The following is a 24,639-nucleotide window of genomic DNA, read 5'->3' as shown; positions in this document are numbered from 1 at the left end:
CCAAAAAAAGTCAAAAAATTTTTTAGCCTCAAAATGTCATAAAAATGGTCATACTACACTAAGGTGTCAAAATGGGCCAAAAAAAGTCAAACATTTTTTTAGCCTCAAAATGTCATAAAAATGGTCATAGTATAGTAAGACGTCAAAATCGGCCAAAAAAAGTTGTATTTTAGAATGACCTCAAAATGTCATAAAAAACGTCATAGTATAGTAAGGCGTCAAAATTGGCCAAAAAAAGTGAAAAATTTTTTTAGCCTCAAAATGTCATAAAAATGGTCATACTACACTAAGGCGTCAAAATGGGCCAAAAAAAGTCAAACATTTTTTTAGCCTCAAAATGTCATAAAAATGGTCATAGTATAGTAAGACGTCAAAATCGGCCAAAATGTCATAAAATTGGTCATAGTATACTAAGGCGTCAAAATCGGCCAAAAAAAGTTGTATTTTAGAAGGACCTCAAAATGTCATAAAAAACGTCATAGTATAGTAAGGCGTCAAAATGGGCCAAAAAAAGTCAAAAAATTTTTTGACCTCAAAATGTCATAAAAAACGTCATAGTATAGTAAGGCGTCAAAATGGGCCAAAAAAAGTCAAAAAATTTTTTGACCTCAAAATGTCATAAAAAACGTCATAGTATAATAAGACGTCAAAATCGGCCAAAAAAAGTCAAAATTTTTTTGACCTCAAAATGTCATAAAAAACGTCATAGTATAGTAAGGCGTCAAAATCGGCCAAAAAAAGTCAAAATTTTTTTTGACCTCAAAATGTCATAAAAAACGTCATAGTATAGTAAGGCGTTTTTTTCGGCCAAAAAAAGTCAAAATTTTTTTTGACCTCAAAATGTCATAAAATACGTCATAGTATAGTAAGGCGTTTTTTTCGGCCAAAAAAAGTCAAAAATTTTTTTGACCTCAAAATGTCATAAAAAACGTCATAGTATAGTAAGGCGTTTTTTTCGGCCAAAAAAAGTCAAAAATTTTTTTGACCTCAAAATGTCATAAAAAACGTCATAGTATAGTAAGGCGTTTTTTTCGGCCAAAAAAAGTCAAAATTTTTTTTGACATCAAAATGTCATAAAAAAACGTCATAGTATAGTAAGGCGTTTTTTTTGGCCAAAAAAAGTCAAAATTTTTTTTAGCCTCAAAATGTCATAAAAATGGTCACAGTATAGTAAGGCGTCAAAATGGGCCAAAAAAAGTCAAAATTTTTTTTAGCCTCAAAATGTCATAAAAATGGTCATACTACACTAAGGCGTCAAAATGGGCCAAAAAAAGTCAAACATTTTTTTAGCCTCAAAATGTCATAAAAATGGTCATAGTATAGTAAGGCGTCAAAATCGGCCAAAATGTCATAAAATTGGTCATAGTATACTAAGGCGTCAAAATCGGCCAAAAAAAGTTGTATTTTAGAATGAACTCAAAATGTCATAAAACACGTCATAGTATACTAAGGCGTCAAAATATGCCAAAAAAAGTTGGATTTTAGAATGACCTCAAAATGTCAAAACATGTCAAAAGGCGTCAATAAGTATCGATTAACTTGATGCAAACATAATATGGAGAATCCCATTGATGGGCTAACGCATTAGTATCGGTCGCGCTAATAAGTTTTACACACAAACGATAAACCAAAGCGGGACACCATAACAGGAAAGTCATACGGGTAATTCACACACCAACAATATATTACTCGCAGACTTATGTCCCTTCTAGGTACAGCAGGAAGAAAATTAACCGTGAGTGAGCTTCCGCCCCTCAGGATATTTGAGATTTGAAAAATTGATTTGTTGCTGCTACAAGAGCCAGTATACTTAATTTGTGCTGATCAGAGCAAGTAGCCCTTTTTATTTCTAGTTTATTTGGAGAGGGGTAGTCTAAAAGAAGGTTACCCCTTATGGCAGGGGTGGGCAAACTGTTCCACAAAGGGCCAGTGTGGCTGCAGGTTTTTGTTCCAACCAAGCAGCAGCACACCAGACTTGACTCATTTAATCAACTGATCTCAGTCTTCAGACAGTTGATTGGTCAAACTGTGTGCTCTTCATTGGTTGGAACAAAAACCTGCAGCCACACCGGCCCTTTGTGGAACAGTTTGCCCACCCCTGCCTTATGGGTATCTGTCTTGAATTTAATAAATACTGACTGTTAACAGGATTTCCCGTTTTTCTTACTTTCTTTTTTGACCTTATACTTGCCTCAAGTTGCCTTTTGGGACATACATGCATACATTCGTACTTGCATGTGGAGAAGATTTATTACAGTATCTTTTAAAATTAATGTATGCTCTTAGATCAGATTAAGGAGTGGTCACTTGTGGGTCAATCCTGAGACCCTTACTTTTCAAAAGCACCACACTGTTCACCCAACTCAGTATATTCAAGCACAATTTTATCCAATGAAAATCAGCTATCCCATGCAGAATCTCTACATTGACAATTGAATAGTTTATTTAAAAACAAATATAAAGTAATAACACTCAATGGCCTTTGCAATTCTGGTAACATATGTACGAAAATACAATCAAATCATAAAAAGGTGCATTTCAGTGACTTCTTTACAAATTCCTCAAAGCTGATGGCGTACTTGCTAAACACTATGGGAAGATCATCTTTCTACCACATCAAGTACAACTGCAAGCTATGCTGAGTGCAAATGTGACAACACAGGAACCAGTTTTAGTGTCCTGTTAATGATGCCCAGAACCGGAACATAAAAATATACAAAATTAAGATGTTGCACACTGATGTTTCACAATGAACAAAGTCATATTTACAGTGCATCAGTGTGCTGGCCAGGCTTTGGCAAAAATCTGTACAAATTACCTTATTTCTAAGGGCAATGGTCCAGATTATATAAAACTGGTTATGTAAGGCTGTCTACAGAACTTTTCAAAGTCTTCAAATAATGACAGTTACCTTAGAGGGTTTACATGAATAAAGCAGATTAATTAGGTGAGTGTTATTGTTAAATCTTATATATAGTTGCCTGGGATTACAGTCAGAAAACCATGAGTGAACGTAAGTAAAAGATGTATTTCACAAACCGTCTAAAACAGCACAATATTCATGTAAAGCCAAAATACCTTGCCAAACTGCCTGACTTAAAGTGGTTCTGGGTCCTTTATAGCCTTTTATGTGAATATGTGTCCAGTCTTACTTTGGCATGGCTTTTAAAGTCTTTAAGCACTATTACATTTCCATGTCCTCCTCCCCTGAACTGTGGGCCACAGGAAAGCTGTACAGAGGAGAGCGTGGGTCTGCAGGTGGACTGGAGGGGCTCAGGGGACTGTGAGGGGTGGGAGATGGACACGGAGTTGGGGGATGCCGAGATACTGTCTGTTGTTTACGTTGTTTTTGTAACGAACCCTTTAGCTTCCGACAGAAGAAGGGGTCATCAGGTGGCCGCCACAACACCAACTCCATGCAAGAATGGCTCCTAAAAGTATGAGGAGACAGCAGGTGAGACAAAAATAACCATCAGGAGAAAAAAAAAAATATATATATGTCTAGAACTTTTCAAGGAGGAAAATCCTTCCCAGAACACAGGTCATGTTACTTCAAGTTGATGTCATGACTTAAACTTGGTTCTTCATTCAACATTAAATGTTCCAATAACAAAATAAGGAGAACATACACAGACTGGGCAACTTTGTGGGGGAGGATGTCGCTGATGCCGCGCTGCAGACCCTCTTTCAAACTGTCTGAAATCACCAACACTGGCCGTCTCGGGGCTGGTTCTACATCCAGATCCTCATCGTCATCGTCATCTTCCAAGGTTATTCTGTGATACATCAATATCATAGTATTCACTTAAAGGTATAGAGGGTACAGTATGTTTTGATGTCACTTCACCATTTGACAAATTCCCAAATCAGTCACTACCACTGAGAGACAAAAGGAACTTGCTGTGGTTTATATAAACAAGGAGAGCTGTAACACTAGGAATCAGTTGCAACCGAAAATGTCACACAGTCTGTGGAATGTATTTGAAATCTGACAGACACAGTATTTCCTCACATATACAATACATATATATGCAGGTGGTGGGTGATGTGGATTCATTTATACCGTTTTCTCAAATACTTCTGATGTTTACCAAAGATGATAAATTTCAACATGTTCTCATTCATTTATACATTAAAACACTGACTCACAGTAACTTCATATTATAAATGTCACAAGACAGTAAATGATAATAATATCAAACTATCACCCATATTGAAATAGCTCCTCACAATGGAAGTAATTAAGCAAACCTTTAAAGCATACAAGAGGCTAGAGCCTGGGTCAATTTTGAAGCAGGAATTGTCTGCCTAATCAAAGCCACTTCTGTGTATATTCTGATCTGTAACAGATTGATGACCTGTCCAGGGTGTGCCCCTCCTCTCACCAAATGCATGCAGAAATAAACTCCAGCCCCCCATGAACCTGCACAGGATAAACAAAATGAAAAGTATCGCTTCATGTTGTTTCTGAATAGTTTCTGAAAATTTTTACCTGAATTATTTCTGAATCTGAATTAGTGCATTCAATGCCACAGCACAGCACTTAATAATTTGGCAGTGTCTTGTATGTTTTCTTTCCCTGTAAATGCATCACTAACAGATACTGATACTGTTTGTGTTTGCTACCCAGGGGAGTGACTGTGGCGACTTCTGCATACAGTGATACCACATACGTACCCTCTATTAACACAGGATGTCTAAATAGTCATAGATTAAATAGGACAACATACAGTTGTGTTCAAAATAATAGCAGTCCAACATCACTAACCACATCAATCACTGTTTTTGGTAGAAATTATATTTCTACATGGCAAATAATTTATTAGTAGGTGTAACAGAGTAATAGAAAACCAACAGACCCAACAGCCATGACATGCATGCTGCTGATTCTGTGTTATTGAATCATTAGTTGTAAGAGGCGTGTTCAAAATAATAGCAGTGTGGAGTTCAATCAGTGAGGTCATTCATTCTCTGAAAACACAGGTGTCAAACAGGTGGCCTTTATTTCAGGATGAAGGCAGCAAATGTTGTACATGCTGGTTATAGTGTATTTCTCTCTGAAAATCTGAGTAAAATGGGTTGCTCCAGACATTGTTCAGAAGAACAGTGTACTTTGATTAAAAAAATGTTTGTAGACGGGAAAACATATAAAGAAGTGCAGAAAATGATAGGCTGCTCAGCTAAAATGATCTCAAATGCTTTAAAATGGCAACCAAAACCAGAAAGACATGGAAGAAAACAGAAAACTACCATTCGAATGGATCGAAGAATAGCCAAAAGACTCAGCCAATGATCAGCTCCAGGGTGAACAAAGTACTGTAACAATTAGAAGACGCCTATGTGAAGCCAAGCTATTGGCAAAAAGATGCCGCAAAGTCCCACTGTTGCAAAAATGACATGTGCTGAAGAGGTTACAGGTTGCCAATGAACACATTGACTGGCCTAAAAAGAAATGGCACAACATTTTGTGGACTGATGAAAGCAAGATTGTTCTGTTTGGGTCTAGGGGCTGCAGACAGTTTGTAAGACGACCCCCAAACACTAAATTCAAGCCACAGTACACTGTGAAGACAGTGAAGATTGGTGGTGCAAGCATTATGATATGGGGATGTTTCTCCTACTATTGTGTCGGGCTTATTTATCGCATACCAGGGATCATGGATCAGATTGAATACATCAGAATACTTGAAGAGGTCATGTTGCCTTATGCAGAAGAGGAAATGCCTTTGAAATGGGTGTTTCAACAAGACAACGACCCCAAACACACCAGTAAGCGAGCAGCATCTTGGTTCAAGACCAACAAGATTAACATTATAGAGTGGCCAGCCCAATTCCTGGACCTTAATCCAACAGAAAGCTTGTGGGGTCACATCAAAAATGCAGAGGAATTGTGGAATGTAGTGAAATCGTCCTGGGCTGAAATACCTGTTCACAGGTGCCAAAAATCGGTTGACTCCATGCAACACAGATGTGAAACAGTTCTCAGAAACAGTGGTTATACAACTAAATATTAGTTCAGTGATACAAAGGAAAGCTGAATCTTAAAGCATTTTTCAGTTTATACAGTAAATGCTTGAGTTTGTAAAGAAAAATGCAGACTGCTATTTTTTTCAACAGCATAATATTCCTTTTTCTTCACTTTCTGTAAAGTAATAACAAATTTGATACATTTTTTTTCATGTTTTGATTTGGGATAGAATGTGCAGTGTTCCCAATGCATTTGCATGTATGGAAAAGAAGCTATTATATATTATATATTATAAAAGCTATTATAAGGATTTTGAGCTTTACTCACATTTTTAAACACACTGCTATTATTTTGAACACAACTGTATACTTCATCTACATATTTCTTCTCCCATTTGGTTTACCAATAAACAACAGATTGCAGGATGGGTAGTTGGAATGAGGGTTTCTGGTAATGAGGTGTCAGTGTGAAGTCTAATTCTGGCAAGCAGCTTTTGTAAATTTCTGCACACCCTGTATATTGCATACCTGTCTTCAATCTCCTGAAGTTTCCTCTGAGCTGCTTCAATTTCCATGCAGGAGCTCTCTGTCTCAGGCCGGGACAGGGCAGCGGAGGGGTGCGGCAAAGTCAAGGGCTGAGACTCTGGACAGGGCTGTGAAAGTGAAGGACAGGCTTGCTGTGCAGACAGGGGAGGGCAGCTGTTTGCTGTAGGCCAGTAATGACGAGTGCAAGCATTTGAGTTCTCTGAAATGTCCACTTCTGCCTCCACCATTAACCTCCTCCTTTTGGCACTGCATCCCCTGAGAAAACACACTCCTATGTGAGTATTCCAGGCACTGTCAAATGTTAAGGAACACTGCTTTTTCTGTGCCTCTCTCACTTACTCATCATCAACTCTCCTTCTGTGCTTCCTGAGGCATCTTGTCTCCCAGCTGCTGTGGAACAGACAGACAGACACAGATTTGTCAGAACAGAAAATACATGTCAGGCTAACAACAAAAAGATATGTCAAGTGTTGCCAGTGTATTTCTCACAAATGTGTGCAGTGAATTAACAACTCCCAAATCAATAGCTGCTCACTTGTTAGAAACTGTTGCTCTCTGTAGGTGGCCAGACGTACTTGGAGAACCGAGGTCAAATTCAGGAAGGCTAGTAGGGCCTGAAAATGAATACATGGCTGGCAGAAACCCCAGTTCACTGCTTGAGGGAGCGGAGTGATGCATGGTGGACCACTCGATGAAATGATTTGAAGAGACACACGAATAATTTGTAGGCAACTACAAACGGATCTGATCAGAAAGATCAATATTGTCACCACTTAGATAAGCTGATGAAGGTATTCTCTGTAACCTACATGACGCACAGCGAGTTTTAAATCTGTTTACATGGGGCTGGCAAGCTGGTTATCTAGCTAGCTACAACGCCAGTGTTGCGTCTTAGCGTCAATACGGCGTTACAGATATTACTGTAACTTGATACGACAAAACACAACGACAGCTTCATCCCTACGCTTAATTTTAACTTTGCATAAGTTAACCAGAAACATATCAAGTTAGTGTCACAGACCGGCCTGTGCAGCTGCCCTGCCCCTCGATGTTGTTGTTGTTGATATTGGTGTTTCGCTAGCTTGCCCCCGTTTAGTTCACAATGTTTTCCTTCGGGGTATTCCCATTAGCACGCAGCAGCAGGCTCTTAACTCTAACGCCAAGAGACCACCTCCAAACAGAAATAGATCCCAAATTGAAGGTCCCTGTGGTGTGAACAGCTTGAAAGGCAGGCTGTGTTACGCTGACGTTAGCTTGCTATTCTGAAAAAGTGAGCGGCGCCAGAAGGTGCGTCAAGGTTCGAGAAACTACGTGTACTACTTTGGGTGAATTGTGGGAATTGTAGTTTTTATGGACAAGCGACTTTCTACACAGTCTCGTTTGTGTCAAAACAGTCGGTTGGATAGAGGAATAAAGTTAGCTAAGTGAAGTTTTTTGCTGTATTGTCAACACCTGCTTTAGCTACGTCGTTTGAAAATATCAGTTGTGACAGCAGGGCGCAAGCAGCGATCGGAAGATGATATTGGTAAAACAAGAAAGACACCTGCCTACTTTTCTTGAGTCGTTCTTACCAAAGACTACAAATTGTGGACAAGATAATTATCTCTAACTGTTTATGGCATGGCCCACAGCTGCTTAAAAAAGGACCCTCTAGTTTTTTTCATGGCTTTTTCATCTCACATGACGGGTCATGTGACAGTGAAATACTAGAAGCTGTTGTTTCTGCTTGTTTCCTTACTCAGCTCTGATTCTTCCTACTGGAGTATCTCTCTGAGGAGGTAACAAACCGCTGTTTACTGCAGAATTTCAAAAAAAGCTAACAAGCTAAATACTAAACAGCTATAACAATATTATAACGGCGATCCTATGATATTTACCTAACATTGCTGAATAGTCTTATCTAATTTAAACGTATATGGCTATTATTTTCACATTTAATGTTTGACAAATGTGTACCTGCTTTTCTCACGAACTGAAAACTTTCATACAAAGCTGTTTGGTCTCCTGATTTTATAGTACATCTGTGTTGTTCATTTGACGTTATAGGCAAATATATTGATTAATTCCATTGTCTCTATTATCCAGCAGGTTATCCAGAATGCTGTCTTCGGTCATAATATTATGCCTACTGGCTTTTGCCTCTAGCAAACCATGTGGTACGTACGTACGTTTTAAAATAAATTCAGCTATCACCATTCATATAAAAACCCTCACAGTTCTTACTAAATCTGTGCCAACTCTGGGGGAAAAAACCCAGGTTGCAAATACACTGACTCACTGGTCTGGACTATTACAGATTTTGCAATTACTTGCTGCGTGACATTGAATGGCCTTCATATTGCCTGTTCATTGACAAAAGTTGTGCAATTGTCAAATAACAAAGAATGAGGGCATATTTGTGTTCTGTAGCGCTGAGGATAAAACAAAGAGACGCATTAAGATATATTTGGAAGCTGATTCCACTCGTTGTGACTGCTGATGCTGCATTTCTGGTTTTGCAGTGTTTCGAGAGGTCATGTTGATGTCAGCAAGTGAGAGTTACGGAAGCACTTTTATGCTTGTTCTCAAAATGTCTGATAAAGATTTTTTTCTTTTGAAATATTTTAATTCAGATACTGAAGGATCCAACAACGAGCTGCTCCTGTCACTCAATAGAGATCTGCTTCGCTCTCTGGAGAGGCAGGAAGGACTCCCCAATCCCAGTGTGCACTTGGCATTACGACTTTCTAACCACCACAACCTTGTCAAGGAGAGCGAACACCTGATTAAACTGAAAACTAATTTGCACAATGACTTACAAAAGTAACGCAGTGTTTACAAATACACAAATTCTCCAAAGTAATATCTGTATGTCCGCTGAATTTATCTTTTCCCTTGCTGTTCTCACCTGAACCTTCACCTCCTGTGTCTTTCTCAGCTCTCTCTCTAACAGCCAGCCTGTGGCTGGACTTCTGGCGCTGTACACTCTGGCTTTGAAGTCCTCCTGCTACGACCTCAACACTGTCACCTTCACTGTCAGTGAAACGAGTGAGACGCTGCTGACACACCTGAAGAAGCAGATGGAAAAAGAAAAAGAGCATATTGCCTGTAAGTTTCCTTTGACCTTTTGGAGGCAAGTGATTGTCATAAAAACTTTTCACCATATAGCTTATCATTAAGCTACAAAACTGCGGATAGTTCCTCAAAAGGGAAATTCTACAAAATGTGAGTAAAATCTCAACAAAACGAAAAGCCAGTTAGGAATTATTATTGTTCAGGCTATTTCATAACGGCTGTAAATTAGCTTTATACCTGTGATGTCTCCTGAGTATGTTTCAGTTAAATTTTAGATTCTCGTACTCTACCAACTCTACAGTGACACATTTTTATATTAGTTTTGATGGAATTAGTCATTAGACCATCTACTGACTAATTCTATCCAAACTGAAATAAAATTTGCTGAAAATAAAGCACTTTAAAATTTCTTGACCATCACAGGGAAGTTATGTTTTAATATAATTTGGTTTCTTTTATTTCATCTCTCCTTTACGCAGTCAGCCACCGCCCTTTGACCAACTATTACCAGTACTCTCTGGGTGTGCTCGCTCTTTGTGCGAGTGGCATCAGGGTCAACAACCATGTCAGCAACAAACTCATCAAGGCAGTGGATCACGAACACTTCAAACATGGAGACACTGAGAGTACCGGTGAGTGAAACCCTGCCTAAATGTTTTCTTTTAGCTGTTAACAAAAAAGAAAAAAAAACGTGCCGGTAGTATGCAGGCAGGGATGCATCTCAAATCTCATAGCCATGATGGAGTGAGCTATTATGACAGATAAAATCAGTGCTGTTTTGTTGCATTAAATTTACCATCATATTTCAGACAGGTAAATTCCATAAAGTTGCCTGAGATGAATTTTTTCTAGCAGGTCAACCCACAGACATTTGCCAGAATTAAGGCTCAGGGTGGGAAAGCAATAAACATAGCAGGTTTATATGTGACAGGAATCTAGTAACCTTTTTCCTTGGTAACACCTCAGGTTCTCATGCTTCAAATTAAACTCTGTCTGCATATAATATGCATATTTAATCCTACTTTCTCTCCCTAGATACCTATGCTATGGCTGGGATGGCACTCCAGTGTGTGAAGGACTCTGGTTCTCATGTGCAGAATGCTGCGGAGCTGGACACAGCCCTTAGTAAGATCAAGCAGAAGCTTTTGGCCTCTCGCAGGGCCGATGGCCATATTGGTAATGAGTTCAGCACAGGCCTTGCAGTTCAGGTAAAGATCTTTTTCCTTATTTTTTGTTCAACTCCCTTTGTCTCTTTCACCTTGTAGAACAAACTCTTTGCAGCTTCAATGTATTTATTTGTTGCATTCAAGGCCTTATTGGCAATGGGAAGCCAGGTTGCAGAGTGTGCTGCCTCAATGGAGGCCATGAGGACCGACGCCAGAAGCAACACATACCACAACCCCATGGCCATATCTCAGATCCTTCCAGCTCTCCAGCAGAAATCCTACCTGACAGTTAAAAGCAAAGAGTGTCTCAGTGAGGATGGTATGTGCACCACTATTTCTACCCTCTGTGGTCACTGTGGTACATTTTTTTTTGTAATGGCTGATGCCTTCCTCCAGACACTCTGGTGCTGCAGCCCATAGATCCTGAGGTTGTTTTACCAAGCGAGACCACAGTAACTGTGATGGTGGAGGTGGTGACATCCAGTGGGGCATCTGTTGTTTACTCTGTTGATGTGCCAAAGGGCAGCTCTCTGTTGGAGGCCCTTGAACTTCTCAGTGGGGAAAAAGTTGGCTTCACGTGAGTGCATATAATGTGCCTTTATGCACATCAATTTTTAGCTTTTTTTTAAGTCCTATATCACTGTATACACTGAGTATTATCTGATTCTGTGTGGCAGGTTTGAGAAGGAGTCCAGCCTGTGGGGACCTTTCCTAAGTGTGGTGAATGGAGAACAGGCCAGACAAAGTGACCGCAGATACTGGCACCTCTCCTCTGATGGCACTGCACTCACTCAGGGTGAGGACACGCACATAACATATATTACACTGTAACTCGCTAAAAGAGCATCCTTTTTATTTAATTCTTGCCTGTTTGCTCCTTCAGGTATCAATGATTTCAAGATTGAAGCGGCTCAAAAGATCACCATCAAAAATACAAGCTACTGAGAGTGATGAGAATCAAAAAAGTTCAATGTTTTCTTCTGTCCTTTGTTGTTAAGCCAGTGATTACACCTAAATCGTCTGTGAATCTCTGAATAAGTGGTCATAATGCTTTCAAAGAATTTTTGCATTTCAAGTAGGTTTGAAGCTTGAATAAAAGTGTAATTTAGACCTAACTGAACAAACTTTGCTGTGAATATTTGTATGTAAATTGTAAAGATTGAGCTTGTAATGATTGGGCTTTTTAAATAAAGAGTATCTGGAAGCTTGTGTTTTTGTTTCAAACAAAATATGAATCAAAGAAAAAAGTATGCAATTTGGGTGTAATTAGACTTTTAATGCATGTATGTAAAGAACCTTCATTATGCTTTATGAATGTTAAGTGACATTGTCACACATACAGTAATGTCAGACCAGAATAGTCCCTGATATTCTCAAGCAGTTTGAAAAGTTCTTTGAATGAGTGGCATAAGTGCAGGATCAAAGCCTGAGATAAAACTCTGAATGTCTTCAAAGTCACATGGTTGAGAAAAAAGTGACACTTGTAACTCTCCCGCATTTCCACTGGAGTCCAAACGGACACGGCTGTTAACACTTTTCTTCTGATGGCTGGGTTAAATGTTAACGAATACGGTTGTAAATGGTAAAAACAACAATGCTTCTTATGTGATGACGAACATCCTTAAATGCAATCCCACACCAAAGTATTTTGAAAAATCATGGAAGTAAAAAGTGGTCTTATTTATTAATTTATCAATGAATTTAGGACAACTTAACACAGGAGCCACATTATGTAGTGGAGACATTATGTGTGTGGTTGCTGCAGTACCTTAAATTTCATAAGATTTATAATGTTAGTGATGTATATTAGAAGATTAGATAGTGAGTTTCTTCATCTCTCTCTCTCGTAAATAAGAATGAGACATCAGATTCTGTGAAAATGAAAAATCATTTAAGGGTTTTGTCTACTGTAGATCTTATTTTCTGTATAGACTTAATGAAGCAACAAACAAGTGACCTGGTATCCATGGGGAAATCGTGTGGCCAAAGTCGGGGTGTCAATCAAACGCCCACCTGCCGTCAAACTATGATGTATTTACACATAACTTGGTCATTATATTTTTCACTTAAGCGTGTGAAATCACGCAGGTATTAATGTTCCGTTTGGCGTCCATTTTCTGTTCAATCCTGGTTCGAACAGACAGAACATGTTTTGTCAAAAATCTTTTATTGTGAAAGTACGGAATGTGTACCGGAAGTGATTTTTGTTGCTACTGTTTGTAGCGTGTAGGCACATTGTCCCATAAACTTACATCAGTAATATTACTGACCAACCCTAAATATGCAAAACGCAAAAGTGTGAACATTACAGGATCGACTCCACTAATATAACGCGATTTATAAACGTAGCAGTGTTTGTAAAATTAGCTATAAATTGATTATACCTAACGAATGTGCCTGTTACATCATGGAGAGGATGAGCTAGCTAGCTACCATGAGGTTAACTCTACGGTAATGTCAAATTTCATAACTGCTCACCCGCATTAGCAAGCACCAAGTGACTTTCAGATAAATGTGACAGTTCCTGTGTTATTGTACCTGATGTCTGTCGTGATGTCTGCTCTGTATCGAAGCGTCCCGTTCAGTCGTTTTTCCAAATTACAAAAACAAACCGGTTTGGTACAGCTCTTGAGATTTGAATACAATGCGCCTCCTCCACAGTGGAAGACACCTGGACACACAAACATAACACAGACAGCAACTAACATGAGTACCATGGCTAGTAAGGCAGACAAGATGAACGTTTTTTGTTCGAGGTGTCTGTCAAGTAAAGCTTCAGCTCTAGATGGAAAAGATCGAGTGAAGAGAGTTTCTATCGAAGGCAACATAGGTAAGATCATGACTCATTCAAACTTGTACATGTAACAAAAGATCAAACACTACAATCTGTTTTGGGGCTTGACTGTATACCTATTGTTGTATTGTTATTGCAAGTGCTGTTAGTTTGTAAGATCCTTGTTTTATGTGCTCTTAAATATCAGCTGTTGGAAAGTCGACATTTGCAAGACTCTTACAGACAGCCTGTTTAGACTGGGAAGTGATGGCGGAGCCTGTCAGCAAGTGGCAGAACATTCAGAGTGAGACCTCAAAGGTGCACAAATTTCTTGACCTCTGTAAATTTTTTGGAAGAAAAATCAAAGAAAGCGAAGCTGACCATCTCTGCCCGTGTGCTTCACAGGGGACAGACACGTCCCCCGAGACGACAGTAAGCAACCTGCTGCAGATGATGTATGAGGACCCCCAGCGCTGGTCGTACACGTTCCAGACGCATTCGTGTATGAGCCGACTAAGAACTCAACTGCAGCCTCCCCCAGCTCGCCTGCTCAGCTCAGAGGGAACACCTGTCCAGGTGTATGAGCGCTCAGTCTACAGCGACAGGTAAGTGCTTCAAGGGAGGATGGGAAAGCTAAAATGAATTCCTGTCTGGGGAGTTTGGGGAGCCATGATTATCCAATATGGGCGTGACGGTGTTCTTTTTACCAAAACCATTTCAACCAGACTGAAGTGCCATAGATCTATTCCACTATCAAACATTATCATTATTTAATTGTTGTTTTTCATAATCAGGATAGAACTAGTATGAAATAGATATATGTACTTTATGTACAAGATAGATTACTGAGCAAATACATTCGTCTTTATTTTGTTTGCATAAAAATAAACATGACTCGCTGTCCTCTCAGGTACATCTTTGCCCTGAACATGTTTGAGTTGGGTTGTATCAACTCTACTGAGTGGGCAGTTTACCAGGACTGGCATTCCCTCCTGGTGGAGCAGTTTGGACACCAGGTGGCGCTGGAGGGCATCATCTACCTCAGAGCCCCACCAGAGGTATGAACATAAAATATTTGATGTCCTGAATTCAATACAATACAATGACAACAAGAGTTGAGATTTAAAAGACAACAACATACAATTGTAGCACAAATTTAACTTGTGGTTGTTTATATTTTAATAGTTCAGTCACTGACAACTGTTCAATTTCAAATTAAAACAGTACAAATAAATTGCATTTCTCAGAAATGCATGGAGCGCCTGGAGCACCGGGGACGGTCAGAGGAGAAGGAAGTGAAACTGGACTATTTGGAAAAGCTTCACGTTCAACATGAGAAGTGGCTTGTTGAGAAGAGCACTGAGTGAGTAAAGATGAGATCACATCCTCTTCAGACCCTTACATTTTGAATATTTTCAGTGGCCACCAAAATGTATTTTTTGAATTATCTAAACATAACCTCTGAGGTGAGACATTTAAAGTTGCTCATTTCAGCAGTAATGGCTCATCATTATTTAGGCACCTTTGTAATCACGTGGTTCCTGTAAAGACCTATTTTTGCACAGTGTTTACATGCAATATATATAAGTACATTCATTAATGCAAATGTGGCATTTAGCTGTTGTGACCTGTAAACTGTCCCACCAAAATCTGGTATGAAATGAATTTTAAAACTGAAATGAATGACACCAGCAGGGGGGCAGCCATTACAGTGCTGATTCCTGTTTGACATTCACCATTTTAAATGCCTTTCCTCGCAGCTGTTTGTTGCTCAGCTGTGAACAGATGACCGTCAGCAGTGTGTGGTCTGTGGACTTCAGGGCTGTGATTGTGATGAAGTGTCTAATATAGCTTGACTTTCTCTTTTCAGGATACATTTTGAGAAGTTGAAACAGTTACCTGTGTTACAACTCGATGCCAGTGTGGAGTTTCAGAGCGACCCAGAGGTGCGGGAGCAATTTATTACAAAGGTATGTTTCTTTATTGAGTTTGATCTAGTAGCTGCTGTGCCAGAGTTAACCACACGAGGTCGCTGTAAGGTTTGAGGAGGCATCTATTATCCCTACAGTTTTGCCTCTGATTTAATGAGAACTCATTACACTGGCTCATCTCTGTTTTCTGATCTGATGTTTGATGTCTTTCATGTTTCTGATTCACTGTGATCCTAAAGTACCCTTTTTCATACACAGGTCAAGAACTTCTTCAATGCTTTGTGAGACCACAGTCATCAGCTTACATCAGCAGTGGGAAACAGATGACACCAGTCAGACCTCATTCAGTCAAGTGTGTTAACTGACATATAAATATAACATATGAGCCTATCAGAGTGATGGAAATATAAAGTAAGAGAAAGGATACGTCTCTTTTTGATAAGCTGCTGCCTTTACATGAAACACACCGGTTCAGTTTTATCTACATACTAATGTTCTTCGAAAGAGACTTTTAGATTGTTACATTACCTCACAGCATTTTGTTGGTTTCTTATTTATTTGTTAGTTTTTAGGGTCAGTGGGCACTTAAAAAAGTTATTTATGTTACAGTTTATTCCACTTAAGAACTATTGCTCTGCCTGACACAGTGATTCACAAATACGAGTGATTGAAACACTGATCAGTTAAGTGATTTTAAAGCTTGTGTAAATTATAAACTACGCCTGTGTTATCACTACACGGTTTACTGAACATCACACAGTTTCGGTGCATGATATTATTTTATACATTCCTGAATGGCTAGAACTAGCAAACAAAGACAAATTGTATATTTGTCCTTCAATAAAATAAACATTCATTCATATATAAATTCCTTTGTGATGTATTGTCCATTTTATTATCTAAGATCTATGAAGCTTTACACTGCTCGTGCCACTGTTACGAAACAGAAAGGTACTAATGGCTGTACAAGATTTAAAGTGTTATTTGTTAATGGGTTTTTACATTTCAAAAGGATTAGGCTCCTGAATGAATACATATAAAAAGCCAGGCTGTTTGACAGGACAATGACCTTGGCTAAATGTTTTCTTTTTTCTGCCCCTCTGATGTGCTCTGATGATCAGAGGGGCCGTTGAGATGCCTGGAGTGGTCAGGGGTCATCAAAGGGCAGCTGTCCACTATAAAGGGGCCTGTCTGGAGCTCTGTCTGCACACAGCATCATTTCAGCCTGAGACCAGCTGGAGGAAGGAAGGAAGGAAGGAGATCTGTGCCTCTGTCTCTCTGTCATTACTTTGTGTAGATTTTGTTTTGTGAGCTTCGGTTGAAATGGAAGCCAGGGTGCTGACAGTTTTCTGCACACTCCTCTTTGGCTCTTTTGGAACTGTTTTCTCCACTCACGGCCACAGGTATCACACGGGACTCGAGACCAGTTTAGCGTTCAGAAATCTCTCAATTAATCATCGGAGTAGATACCCTCTGTACATGATGCAGCTGTACCGCTCCTTCAGGACTGCTGATTTCTCATCATCAGTAGCTGTCAACACCATCACTACACAAGGTGACAACCCATCAGCGCACAGTTCTGACTCTGTCCTAAGTCTGATGGCTAGAGGTGAGTAAACAGTTGATTGTTTTTCACAATGCTTATAAACATCACTGGATATCAACCATATTACGTACTGTTATAATGTGCTGCATAATGTTAGTTTCTACTTAATGTAATGTAATTTATTCTCCAGCAGTTCTTCGGCTGGTGCACTATCTGTTATCAGACCCTCCCTTTTTACAGCCCAGCAAGTGTCAAAATGCTTATTCAACTTTAAAGGCTTTCTCTGTTTTATGTGAGAGGGTGTGTATATTAGCTCTCAGACGTCCTTGCACAGGGGGGTTCAATACACATCCTGTTCTGTTCTGCCCCCCCCCCCCCCCCCCCCCCCCCCCCAGTGTTTTGACATTTGTCCAGGAATCTGGTTTGCCCAGAATCATCCAGACTGCTGACTGTTGTGCTGTGTGTGAATTTGAGTTCTCATTTACATGCCTTGTGTCGCTTTTAGGTTGCCAGCAAGTGGGTGAAAGATGGATAGTCACATTTGACATGTCAACTATCTCTACCAGTGAACTTGTCCAGCTGGCAGAACTTCGGATCGGACTACCAGCTTTCTCTGCCTCAAAGCATGCCACAGTGGATTTATATCACTCCCGAAAGCAGAGCTGTGACCTGGGCAGCACATCATGCCAGGATGAGAGCCTTTTCCTGGGGAGCTTTGGTACATCACCCAGCAGCACAAAGTCTTCCTGGAAGGTTTTTAATGTGACTGCTCTGTTAAAATACTGGTTGTACCAAGGAGATAGAGTGTCAAGCCAGGAGGCCTCAGGAGAGTCTGAAGCAGACCACGGGAGCGGTGCTGGGGAAGATGGGGATATAAGTGGCAAGTCCCTCTTCAAAAATTTGGGATTGAGGCAAAGAAAAATACACCATCAAACCACGAACCGGGTCATGTTGGTCATCTTCTCCAAACAGAACCAGCCTCAGGAAGGCCATACAGCATACAGTCTCATTCATACTGTGGAGAACTCCAAGTATGTTACTATGGACAGAGTAAGCAAAGACAGTCAAAGTCGACGCCACAAAAGGAACCGAATGGAGAGGATGAGAGTGGCTGGTGGAGCTACACCCACTGCTGCACCAGCAGCAGAGCCAATCCAGAGGCCACTGTGTCGGAAGGTAGACATGTGGGTGGACTTCGACCACATTGGCTGGGACGAGTGGATTGTCCACCCTAAGCGCTACAACGCATATCGCTGTGAGGGAGAGTGTCCTACACCACTGGACGACTCCTTCCATCCAACCAACCATGCATACATGCAGGTAAGATGGTAACTCAGTTTTTAATCCAATTTAATTCTATAGAATCTTAAACAATCACAAGTGATTTTTCTTGTTCATGCAAATTATTCATCTTTTTTTCAGAGCCTCTTGCGACATCACCAGCCGGAAAGAGTGACTTGCCCGTCCTGCGTGCCAACGCGCCTCAGTCCGCTCTCCATGCTGTACTACGAGAACGACGATTTGGCCCTGCGGCATCACGAGGACATGATTGTTGAAGAGTGTGGCTGTCACTGAAAGCCCACCCATCACCTGGTTTCACTGCAGGTTTCACTGCAGTCACAAGAGCAGCTACTGACTGAGAACTATCTTGAACTTTAATTCAACTATTGTTTTACTGTATTCATGTAAACTTTAATGTTCAAATATTAAACTGAGAGTTTATAGTCATGGCCTTTATAACAATTTTGTACAAGATATGACTGTTAAGGTTGAATGACTCATAGTATATTTCATCCATACTGGGTGGTTCACTATAGCATTTTCTATCTTTAGTATGGAGTAAGCTCCATTATGCAATTGTTATATGTTTTATCTATTTATACATTCTCATGTATATTTTGTACATAAAATATATTAAAATGATTTATTTTGACAAACGTGGTGTTTTATGCTTTTTGAACACTCAGCCTTTGAGAATTTGTATATACATTTTAAATACTGGGTACTCCTTTTAAGATTGAATGAATTTGTGAACCCTAAAAATATTTACATTACCCACCAAAGGTTTTGGAACGCCTTCATTTTATCAGCTGTTTCTGAAACTTAAAGAGTAATTGTTTCAGTGTACTCTGAAATTAAGACAGAACAAATAAATGAAATACATTTAAAATAAAAGAATAACAGAAACTAAAATCCTAAATTTAATCTAAATTTTTGACTCATTCAGCAACTGAACTCACAGCAACTGAACTCACGATTTTTCATATTTCTATAATGGAAATTAAAAATTGTTCAGAAAGTCCATCTCAAAATTGTTGCAGAAGTTGCTATGGATATGTTACACAGGTTACTTTGCTTTTATCTTCTGCTCTAAAAGTTTTGTCTGGTACTGTATACGTAAAATAAAGTTTTTCAAAACAGAACTTTAAATTAACAAACACTTAAAAGGGGAACTCACGTAAATGCACATAAATTCAGATGATTTTCAAAGTGAAATATTTCATTACTATTGATTGAAGTTTCAACTTAAATTTACTTATAAGCTTTAAAAGTTTATCACCTCTATTTGACTCCATACACAACTTAATGATTTACAATTTCTTAAATAAAATAAATAGAGCTTGAGAGAGTTTACTTCATGTTAGTTTTTAACTATATTGCTATATTAAATCTTTCAGCAGCAGCTAATGTGCAGAATAAATTCACACACCTTGTTATACAGAATCCCTTTAGATTAACAAAAACCACTCTTCACAAGATCAACCTGCTCATAGATACTCATTTACATCTTAATCCCACTTGTCTTCTCTGACTGCTGACCAGCAAACAGTTTAGTGTATTTGCTTTCCTCGCCTCCAATCCACATCCTTGGTCTGATTACAGTGCACACATCATCAGTGGTTATTAGCTCCTCTCTGGCCAGGCTTCTTTTGTTGATTGTGATCAAACAGGCACGATGAGTGGAACACCTCAAAAAGTATACTGAAGGATGGATCAGTGGGGGAAGAAAAAAGCAGTAGCACTTGTTTATTTTGGGGAGGTGGGGTGGGGGTGTCAGGAAGCAGAGGTGACAAGGGGACTTAGACCCCAAACAAACGGAGAGCAGCGTGAGGGAATGGGGAGAGTCAACGTCTGGATGCTGAGGTTACAGTGGAGGAAGGACAGGGTAGACTGGAACTGATCAGCTGAAACTGTTCAATCCACAATGAAAGCCAAGACAAGACCAGACTAAGTTCCCTCATTTTTTCCCTAAAAATAATTAAACAACGGTTCAGACACATTTTTTGTGCTTCAGCACACTGAATAAAAAAAAAAAAAAAAAAAAAAATGTTATATTAAAGTCCCAAGTCTCAGCTTTAAGTTCCTACCCATATTTAAACAACTGTGTGGGATTGCTGAACATGGTAATGGCCATGTGGGACACTGACACTGTCAGTACAGAAAGCACAAACCACACAGTAGCAAAAATTTGGTGTCATCACCTCCAAATCATGTCAGTTCCTATACATCCAACTCATCCTGAACAGACGTGACCCTGTCAGTCAGACAGTTGCCCTGTCTCACTGTACCAGGAATAATTGCAATATGTTAGTCTTACATATTAGTGTCTGCCACAAAGGTCTGGTTTGTAAATGTTGAATGGAAGGATAGGAAGGAGCTTCTCCCAGTTATGTAGAGTTGCATATTGACCTCTCTTTATACAGTCCACTGACTGAGGTTATCAGTGAACTCCTTAAGGAATTCCTGATATGACTTGCACTGAATCTGGGGAGAACAGGAAGTGCTACAGGCTGCCGTCCAAGTCAAGAATAATCACTTCAAAATGTATATTAGCTTTTCACTTACACTGACATTTGAAGTGAAAATAATTAACTTATGTTAATCAAAACTTCATTTTATCACTGAAAATATGTAGCTTCTTTTCTTTCAGAAGAAAGAAAAAAAGCACCATGCAAGAGGGTATTCAAAACAGTGAACCAACGAACATGAAGACATTTCCAAAATTACATGACAGCAAGAGACTCGCTATTATCACACAGTGAATAAAATACATGACAGAGAGAAGTGTTGTTTGCTTTATTTTATTTTTTTGTCACCCTACAAACCATGTGAAAATCTGTTTCAAAATTTTACATTCTCTGTATGACACTTCAGGTGAAGTACTTTTTTAAAATTAAGCGCATGATCAACTAAACATCAATTATACAGTAACGTGAACATTTCAAGGCAATATCTGAAGAGAGGCATCAGGAAATGTGTGGAAATAAAAGCACATCAAGTGACAAATCCTTCTGGAATGCTTATAAATTCAGAAAATTGGATCTTTATTTTCACTATTTTCTCTCAGCAGTGAGGGTTGAGGCTTTGTTGGTGTTAAGTACTTCCCAGTGTTGATTTCAAACTTGTAGCCACTACAGGAAGGCACGCTTTGTCGCACATGAATTAGGTTTAAAGCCTTGAGGCAAACAGAAAAGGCTTCATTACAGATTTGTTCTGGGCAAAACAAGCAAACAAAACTGACAGACAGATTTGAAGACACTAAGACGCTGTGGGTACTAAAGGCGAACCTCTGTCTTCATGGAATGGATGATGGAAAAAGAGAAAGTGCTCCTGAAGCTTTCTTCACAGCATCATGTTGGTCTGACATCTTAATGCTCATCCTATCGCCACCTAGATGTCCATTTCAAACTGCGCATCATCACCTTGAAGAGAAAGACAAACCTATTTTACAAACAGAGCATAAACTGCCACACTGCATTAGAGTTAATCTTTCAACAGTCTCATGCTACAATAACTCAGACTTCTGAGTTGCAGCCCACATCACATATTTCTGAGAGATTAAAATATGCCCGGTGTTTCCAGGTGCTCAGTAACACTTGTTTACCCAGTTGGAAAAGCAACCGAGGCAATGGAGAGCTTTGGGACGTAATCTCCTTGTTCTGGAGCCAGGGAAATTGCGACGAAAAAATGCGACAAAAATGGTGACAAGCACAGATGAAATGGATACCACTGCACAAGTCAACTTAAGAAACAAAGAAATAACTCTTAAATCTGAATGTTTCTTTGAACAACGTGAAAAATGTTAACTGCTCATTGCTTCTGAGACAGCTGGAACGGATGTATCACTAGATACTGATTAGGGTTAGGGCAAAAAAACAAACTCAGCAACATAGCCACAAATGACCTCCCTCTATCATCCATCAAATACAGAAAAGTGCAGCAATGTTAAAACAGTTGTATGGTCTGATGGTTTAAATTGATACAAATGACATAACAGAGGTTCAAATCAGCGTTTTAGTCTTCAGTGGTTATGAATTAACATTTGAACCTAGGACTGAATCCTTCATTCGCAATGCCACCCTGTGATGTGTGTCTGAGATGTCAACCTACCAGTGTTGTTACTGTCAGGTGCAGTTTTGTTGTTGTTTAGCAGTTCTCCATTAGTGGGTTTCTCGCTGGTGTCTTTGGAGGGAGGGCTGGTCACTCCTGGAATATTGGGCAGACCTCGCGGAGGAGTCTTGGCCACCGGGGAACTGCGACAGTCCAGGAGGAACTTTCGATCGTATATGATCCTGGTACCTTGTGTGTGAACACGCCGGAAAAGCGAGGGATGACCATCAGAAATGGCTTTCACTCAGATGGAGCACCAATAAGGTCCCATTCGTATTAGCTGACTGGCATCTGCTGCTTCAAGCATGCTCCGAGTGTGGGGCACATCCATTTTTTAAATTGACACTTATCACGATTAAACTGGTTAAGTATTAGAGTAGGGCTGCCATTAATGGAGAAATTAATCTGCCTATTAAATCCTCGGTTAATCAACGGACCATTTATGTCTATGAAATGTGAAAATATCCATCCTAGATTCTCTGTATTCAAGCTGAAAACAACAGTTTCTGGCCTTTTGGCCTGAAAAATTACAATGAATCACAAATTAATCAAAGTAATTGCGAATTATTTTTCTGATGAGCAACTAACTGATTAATCACTGCAGCTCTACACTGGACCAGTGAAATAATGACGTCTGAAATCTGACCATCAAACACTGAGTAGGCGAAAAGTGCTTGCACAAAGCAGTTACAATGCATTTTTAACATCTACCCTCGTATTGTGCGGAATTACCCATATTACCAGTAGCAGCGCTGATAGAAGTTTAACACTAGTTTAACACTAGTTTAACAGAAATGCATCCCAAAATCTAACGACAATTATTTAAAAAATTCTCATTGGATTAGTATGTCAGCTGTGCACACACCATCCATGAAAGGCAGAAAGGTATTACTGTTTAGATAAGTTCGTCATGTTTACATACAGATACCACTTAAAGCTCACTCAAAAAATTGCAACAGAATTAGTGAGCTCACACCGGAAAGAACCAATCACAGCTTTAGTTGTCGGTGACGTAAAAGTGGACAGTAGGAGTCGCTAACGTCCCAAAATCAGCTGATCAAACCCGCAATCACTTCCCTTTAACATGAAAACGCAGTGATATAAATATATACCACTCACATATCTTGGACTACAAGTACGTTATTGCCACAGAGTCAGCAGTTCTTTACGTCTCCTCCTGTCTTTTCAACCAAACACATGCTAGCCAGCGTTAGCAGTTAGCTGAGGCGAAGCTAGCAGCTGGATGTGCACGGTGGCGTTTGACAGGAGTCGACCTCATGGAGTTAGCCTGGGCAGTGCCTGCATTCGCCCACAATGCAGCCATTTAGTGCGTAAGATTATAAATCATGTGTGGCCGTGGGTAAAAGCACATCTCCCTCTCTCTGTTATAAGCACATAGAAGTAAACATGATGAATAAGGACAGTACGTACCACCCGGGGTCGTGCTGAACAGGGTCCCCCCGGGAGTTGTGGAGTAGTCGTGAGGCATGTGCTCCGCGTCGTTGACAGTCACCCTCCTGGTCGACGGGATGGCCTTGGCAATGGTCTTCTGGCAGTCAGTGGACATCTTCTCTCAACTACAATAAACTAAAACTAGCTAACTAAATAACGTGAAACGGGCAGAAAGTCAAAATAACAAAGCCACACCGTGCCTGTTTCAGATATTGCTTCGGCTCAACAGAATGGCTACTTTCGGATAAAGAAAAATAAATACCTCCTTCTCATAAGTGCAAATGATGAAAGGCAGAATCTAACATCACAACATGCAGCCTCACACACAGACTGTCTCCGGGTTCTTTGTTAAAAAAGACCCGAGCACACGTTCCTCCACTGCCACTCACCCTCCACATGCAAACAAAACAACACAGCAGCAGACAGGCTGCAGGGGAAAATGCTCCAGAGCTGCACAACATGGACCAACTCCGCCCCCTACTGGCACAAAAATGCCTGTGCACTGGCAAAGTTCAACTCCAGGTCGGCTTTAATCCTCACATTGAAACTTGCTTGCTAAAATGAATTTAATAGAGCCATGTCATCTTATGATCTATGATCTGGAAGTCCATCAAAGACAAATTAGGCTAAAGGGATCAATTCAACTTCTTAGGACCCTGCTCAAGAAGATGCCACCAGTTTAATTAGCCTTAACCTCTGGTAAACACAAACAATGCCTGCTGGTTTTGTAGAACTACATTTATTAAACGGATACGGGGAATGACAGGGTCTAGTCATTGGTGTATTCATTTGTCTATTTATATGTATTGCTTT

General features: G+C 39.8%; 5 protein-coding genes across 7 annotated transcripts; 3 read left to right on the top strand and 2 right to left on the bottom strand.

The window, feature by feature from the left end:
• Window positions 1-2,393: 2,393 nt before the first annotated feature.
• Window positions 2,394-8,051, bottom strand: ccdc117 (coiled-coil domain containing 117). 2 transcript variants are annotated; one of them, XM_041041816.1, is made up of 5 exons: window positions 7,049-8,051; window positions 6,853-6,903; window positions 6,496-6,768; window positions 3,630-3,776; window positions 2,394-3,431 (listed from the first exon to the last, which is right to left on the bottom strand). In XM_041041816.1, the coding sequence occupies exons 1-5, from the start codon at window positions 7,189-7,191 to the stop codon at window positions 3,185-3,187; spliced, it is 861 nt and encodes a 286-aa protein (XP_040897750.1). In that variant the 5' UTR covers window positions 7,192-8,051; the 3' UTR covers window positions 2,394-3,184. The 2 variants fall into 2 exon arrangements, with proteins under 2 accessions (XP_040897750.1, XP_040897751.1); XM_041041817.1 differs by having other exon boundaries at window positions 6,853-6,900.
• A 168-nt stretch (window positions 8,052-8,219) lies between these two features.
• Window positions 8,220-11,937, top strand: tcn2 (transcobalamin II). 2 transcript variants are annotated; one of them, XM_041041813.1, is made up of 10 exons: window positions 8,220-8,291; window positions 8,602-8,669; window positions 9,126-9,315; window positions 9,431-9,600; window positions 10,047-10,199; window positions 10,603-10,775; window positions 10,878-11,052; window positions 11,130-11,310; window positions 11,411-11,529; window positions 11,617-11,937. In XM_041041813.1, exons 2-10 carry the CDS (start codon window positions 8,612-8,614, stop codon window positions 11,676-11,678), a joined length of 1,281 nt encoding a protein of 426 aa, XP_040897747.1. In that variant the 5' UTR covers window positions 8,220-8,291; window positions 8,602-8,611; the 3' UTR covers window positions 11,679-11,937. The 2 variants fall into 2 exon arrangements, with proteins under 2 accessions (XP_040897747.1, XP_040897746.1); XM_041041812.1 differs by having other exon boundaries at window positions 8,227-8,291; window positions 8,599-8,669.
• A 1,015-nt stretch (window positions 11,938-12,952) lies between these two features.
• LOC121184252 (deoxyguanosine kinase, mitochondrial-like) lies at window positions 12,953-16,290 on the top strand. Its single transcript, XM_041041815.1, has 7 exons — window positions 12,953-13,563; window positions 13,715-13,824; window positions 13,912-14,111; window positions 14,417-14,564; window positions 14,754-14,869; window positions 15,377-15,476; window positions 15,696-16,290. The coding sequence occupies exons 1-7, from the start codon at window positions 13,275-13,277 to the stop codon at window positions 15,720-15,722; spliced, it is 990 nt and encodes a 329-aa protein (XP_040897749.1). The 5' UTR covers window positions 12,953-13,274; the 3' UTR covers window positions 15,723-16,290.
• Window positions 16,291-16,760: 470 nt separating this feature from the next.
• On the top strand, window positions 16,761-18,577 carry spaw (southpaw). Its single transcript, XM_041041814.1, has 3 exons — window positions 16,761-17,046; window positions 17,489-18,303; window positions 18,406-18,577. Exons 1-3 carry the CDS (start codon window positions 16,761-16,763, stop codon window positions 18,556-18,558), a joined length of 1,254 nt encoding a protein of 417 aa, XP_040897748.1. The 3' UTR covers window positions 18,559-18,577.
• Window positions 18,578-21,049: 2,472 nt separating this feature from the next.
• LOC121184425 (eukaryotic translation initiation factor 4E-binding protein 1-like) lies at window positions 21,050-24,239 on the bottom strand. The gene is made up of 3 exons (XM_041042071.1): window positions 23,806-24,239; window positions 22,375-22,563; window positions 21,050-21,686 (listed from the first exon to the last, which is right to left on the bottom strand). Exons 1-3 carry the CDS (start codon window positions 23,939-23,941, stop codon window positions 21,655-21,657), a joined length of 357 nt encoding a protein of 118 aa, XP_040898005.1. The 5' UTR covers window positions 23,942-24,239; the 3' UTR covers window positions 21,050-21,654.
• Between the last annotated feature and the right edge of the window lie 400 nt (window positions 24,240-24,639).

This window comes from Toxotes jaculatrix, chromosome 7 (genome assembly GCF_017976425.1).
Source record: "Toxotes jaculatrix isolate fToxJac2 chromosome 7, fToxJac2.pri, whole genome shotgun sequence".
Lineage (NCBI taxonomy): Eukaryota > Metazoa > Chordata > Actinopteri > Toxotidae > Toxotes > Toxotes jaculatrix.
Note: the sequence above shows the minus strand (reverse complement) of the source record. Positions and strands in the feature narration are given on the sequence as shown.

Bases quoted from the DNA above. Each gene is read 5' to 3' on its own strand.
- spaw (XM_041041814.1), top strand. From the start codon at position 16,761: ATGGAAGCCAGGGTGCTGACAGTTTTCTGCACACTCCTCTTTGGCTCT. The intron at 17,047-17,488 runs GTGAGTAAACAG...TGTCGCTTTTAG, and splicing joins CCTAAGTCTGATGGCTAGAG to GTTGCCAGCAAGTGGGTGAA. The intron at 18,304-18,405 runs GTAAGATGGTAA...TCTTTTTTTCAG, and splicing joins CCAACCATGCATACATGCAG to AGCCTCTTGCGACATCACCA.
- LOC121184252 (XM_041041815.1), top strand. From the start codon at position 13,275: ATGTCTGTCGTGATGTCTGCTCTGTATCGAAGCGTCCCGTTCAGTCGT. The intron at 13,825-13,911 runs GTGCACAAATTT...TGTGCTTCACAG, and splicing joins TTCAGAGTGAGACCTCAAAG to GGGACAGACACGTCCCCCGA. The intron at 14,112-14,416 runs GTAAGTGCTTCA...CTGTCCTCTCAG, and splicing joins CGCTCAGTCTACAGCGACAG to GTACATCTTTGCCCTGAACA.
- tcn2 (XM_041041813.1), top strand. From the start codon at position 8,612: ATGCTGTCTTCGGTCATAATATTATGCCTACTGGCTTTTGCCTCTAGC. The intron at 9,316-9,430 runs GTAACGCAGTGT...TGTCTTTCTCAG, and splicing joins TTGCACAATGACTTACAAAA to CTCTCTCTCTAACAGCCAGC. The intron at 10,200-10,602 runs GTGAGTGAAACC...TTCTCTCCCTAG, and splicing joins TGGAGACACTGAGAGTACCG to ATACCTATGCTATGGCTGGG.
- LOC121184425 (XM_041042071.1), bottom strand. From the start codon at position 23,941: ATGTCCACTGACTGCCAGAAGACCATTGCCAAGGCCATCCCGTCGACC. The intron at 22,564-23,805 runs GTACGTACTGTC...TTCACACACAAG, and splicing joins GTTCAGCACGACCCCGGGTG to GTACCAGGATCATATACGAT. The intron at 21,687-22,374 runs GTAGGTTGACAT...TTTCTCTTCAAG, and splicing joins ACCTGACAGTAACAACACTG to GTGATGATGCGCAGTTTGAA.
- ccdc117 (XM_041041816.1), bottom strand. From the start codon at position 7,191: ATGCATCACTCCGCTCCCTCAAGCAGTGAACTGGGGTTTCTGCCAGCC. The intron at 6,904-7,048 runs GTGAGCAGCTAT...TCTGTTCCACAG, and splicing joins AGAGCAACAGTTTCTAACAA to CAGCTGGGAGACAAGATGCC. The intron at 3,777-6,495 runs GTATGCAATATA...GATGTATCACAG, and splicing joins CTTCAGGAGATTGAAGACAG to AATAACCTTGGAAGATGACG.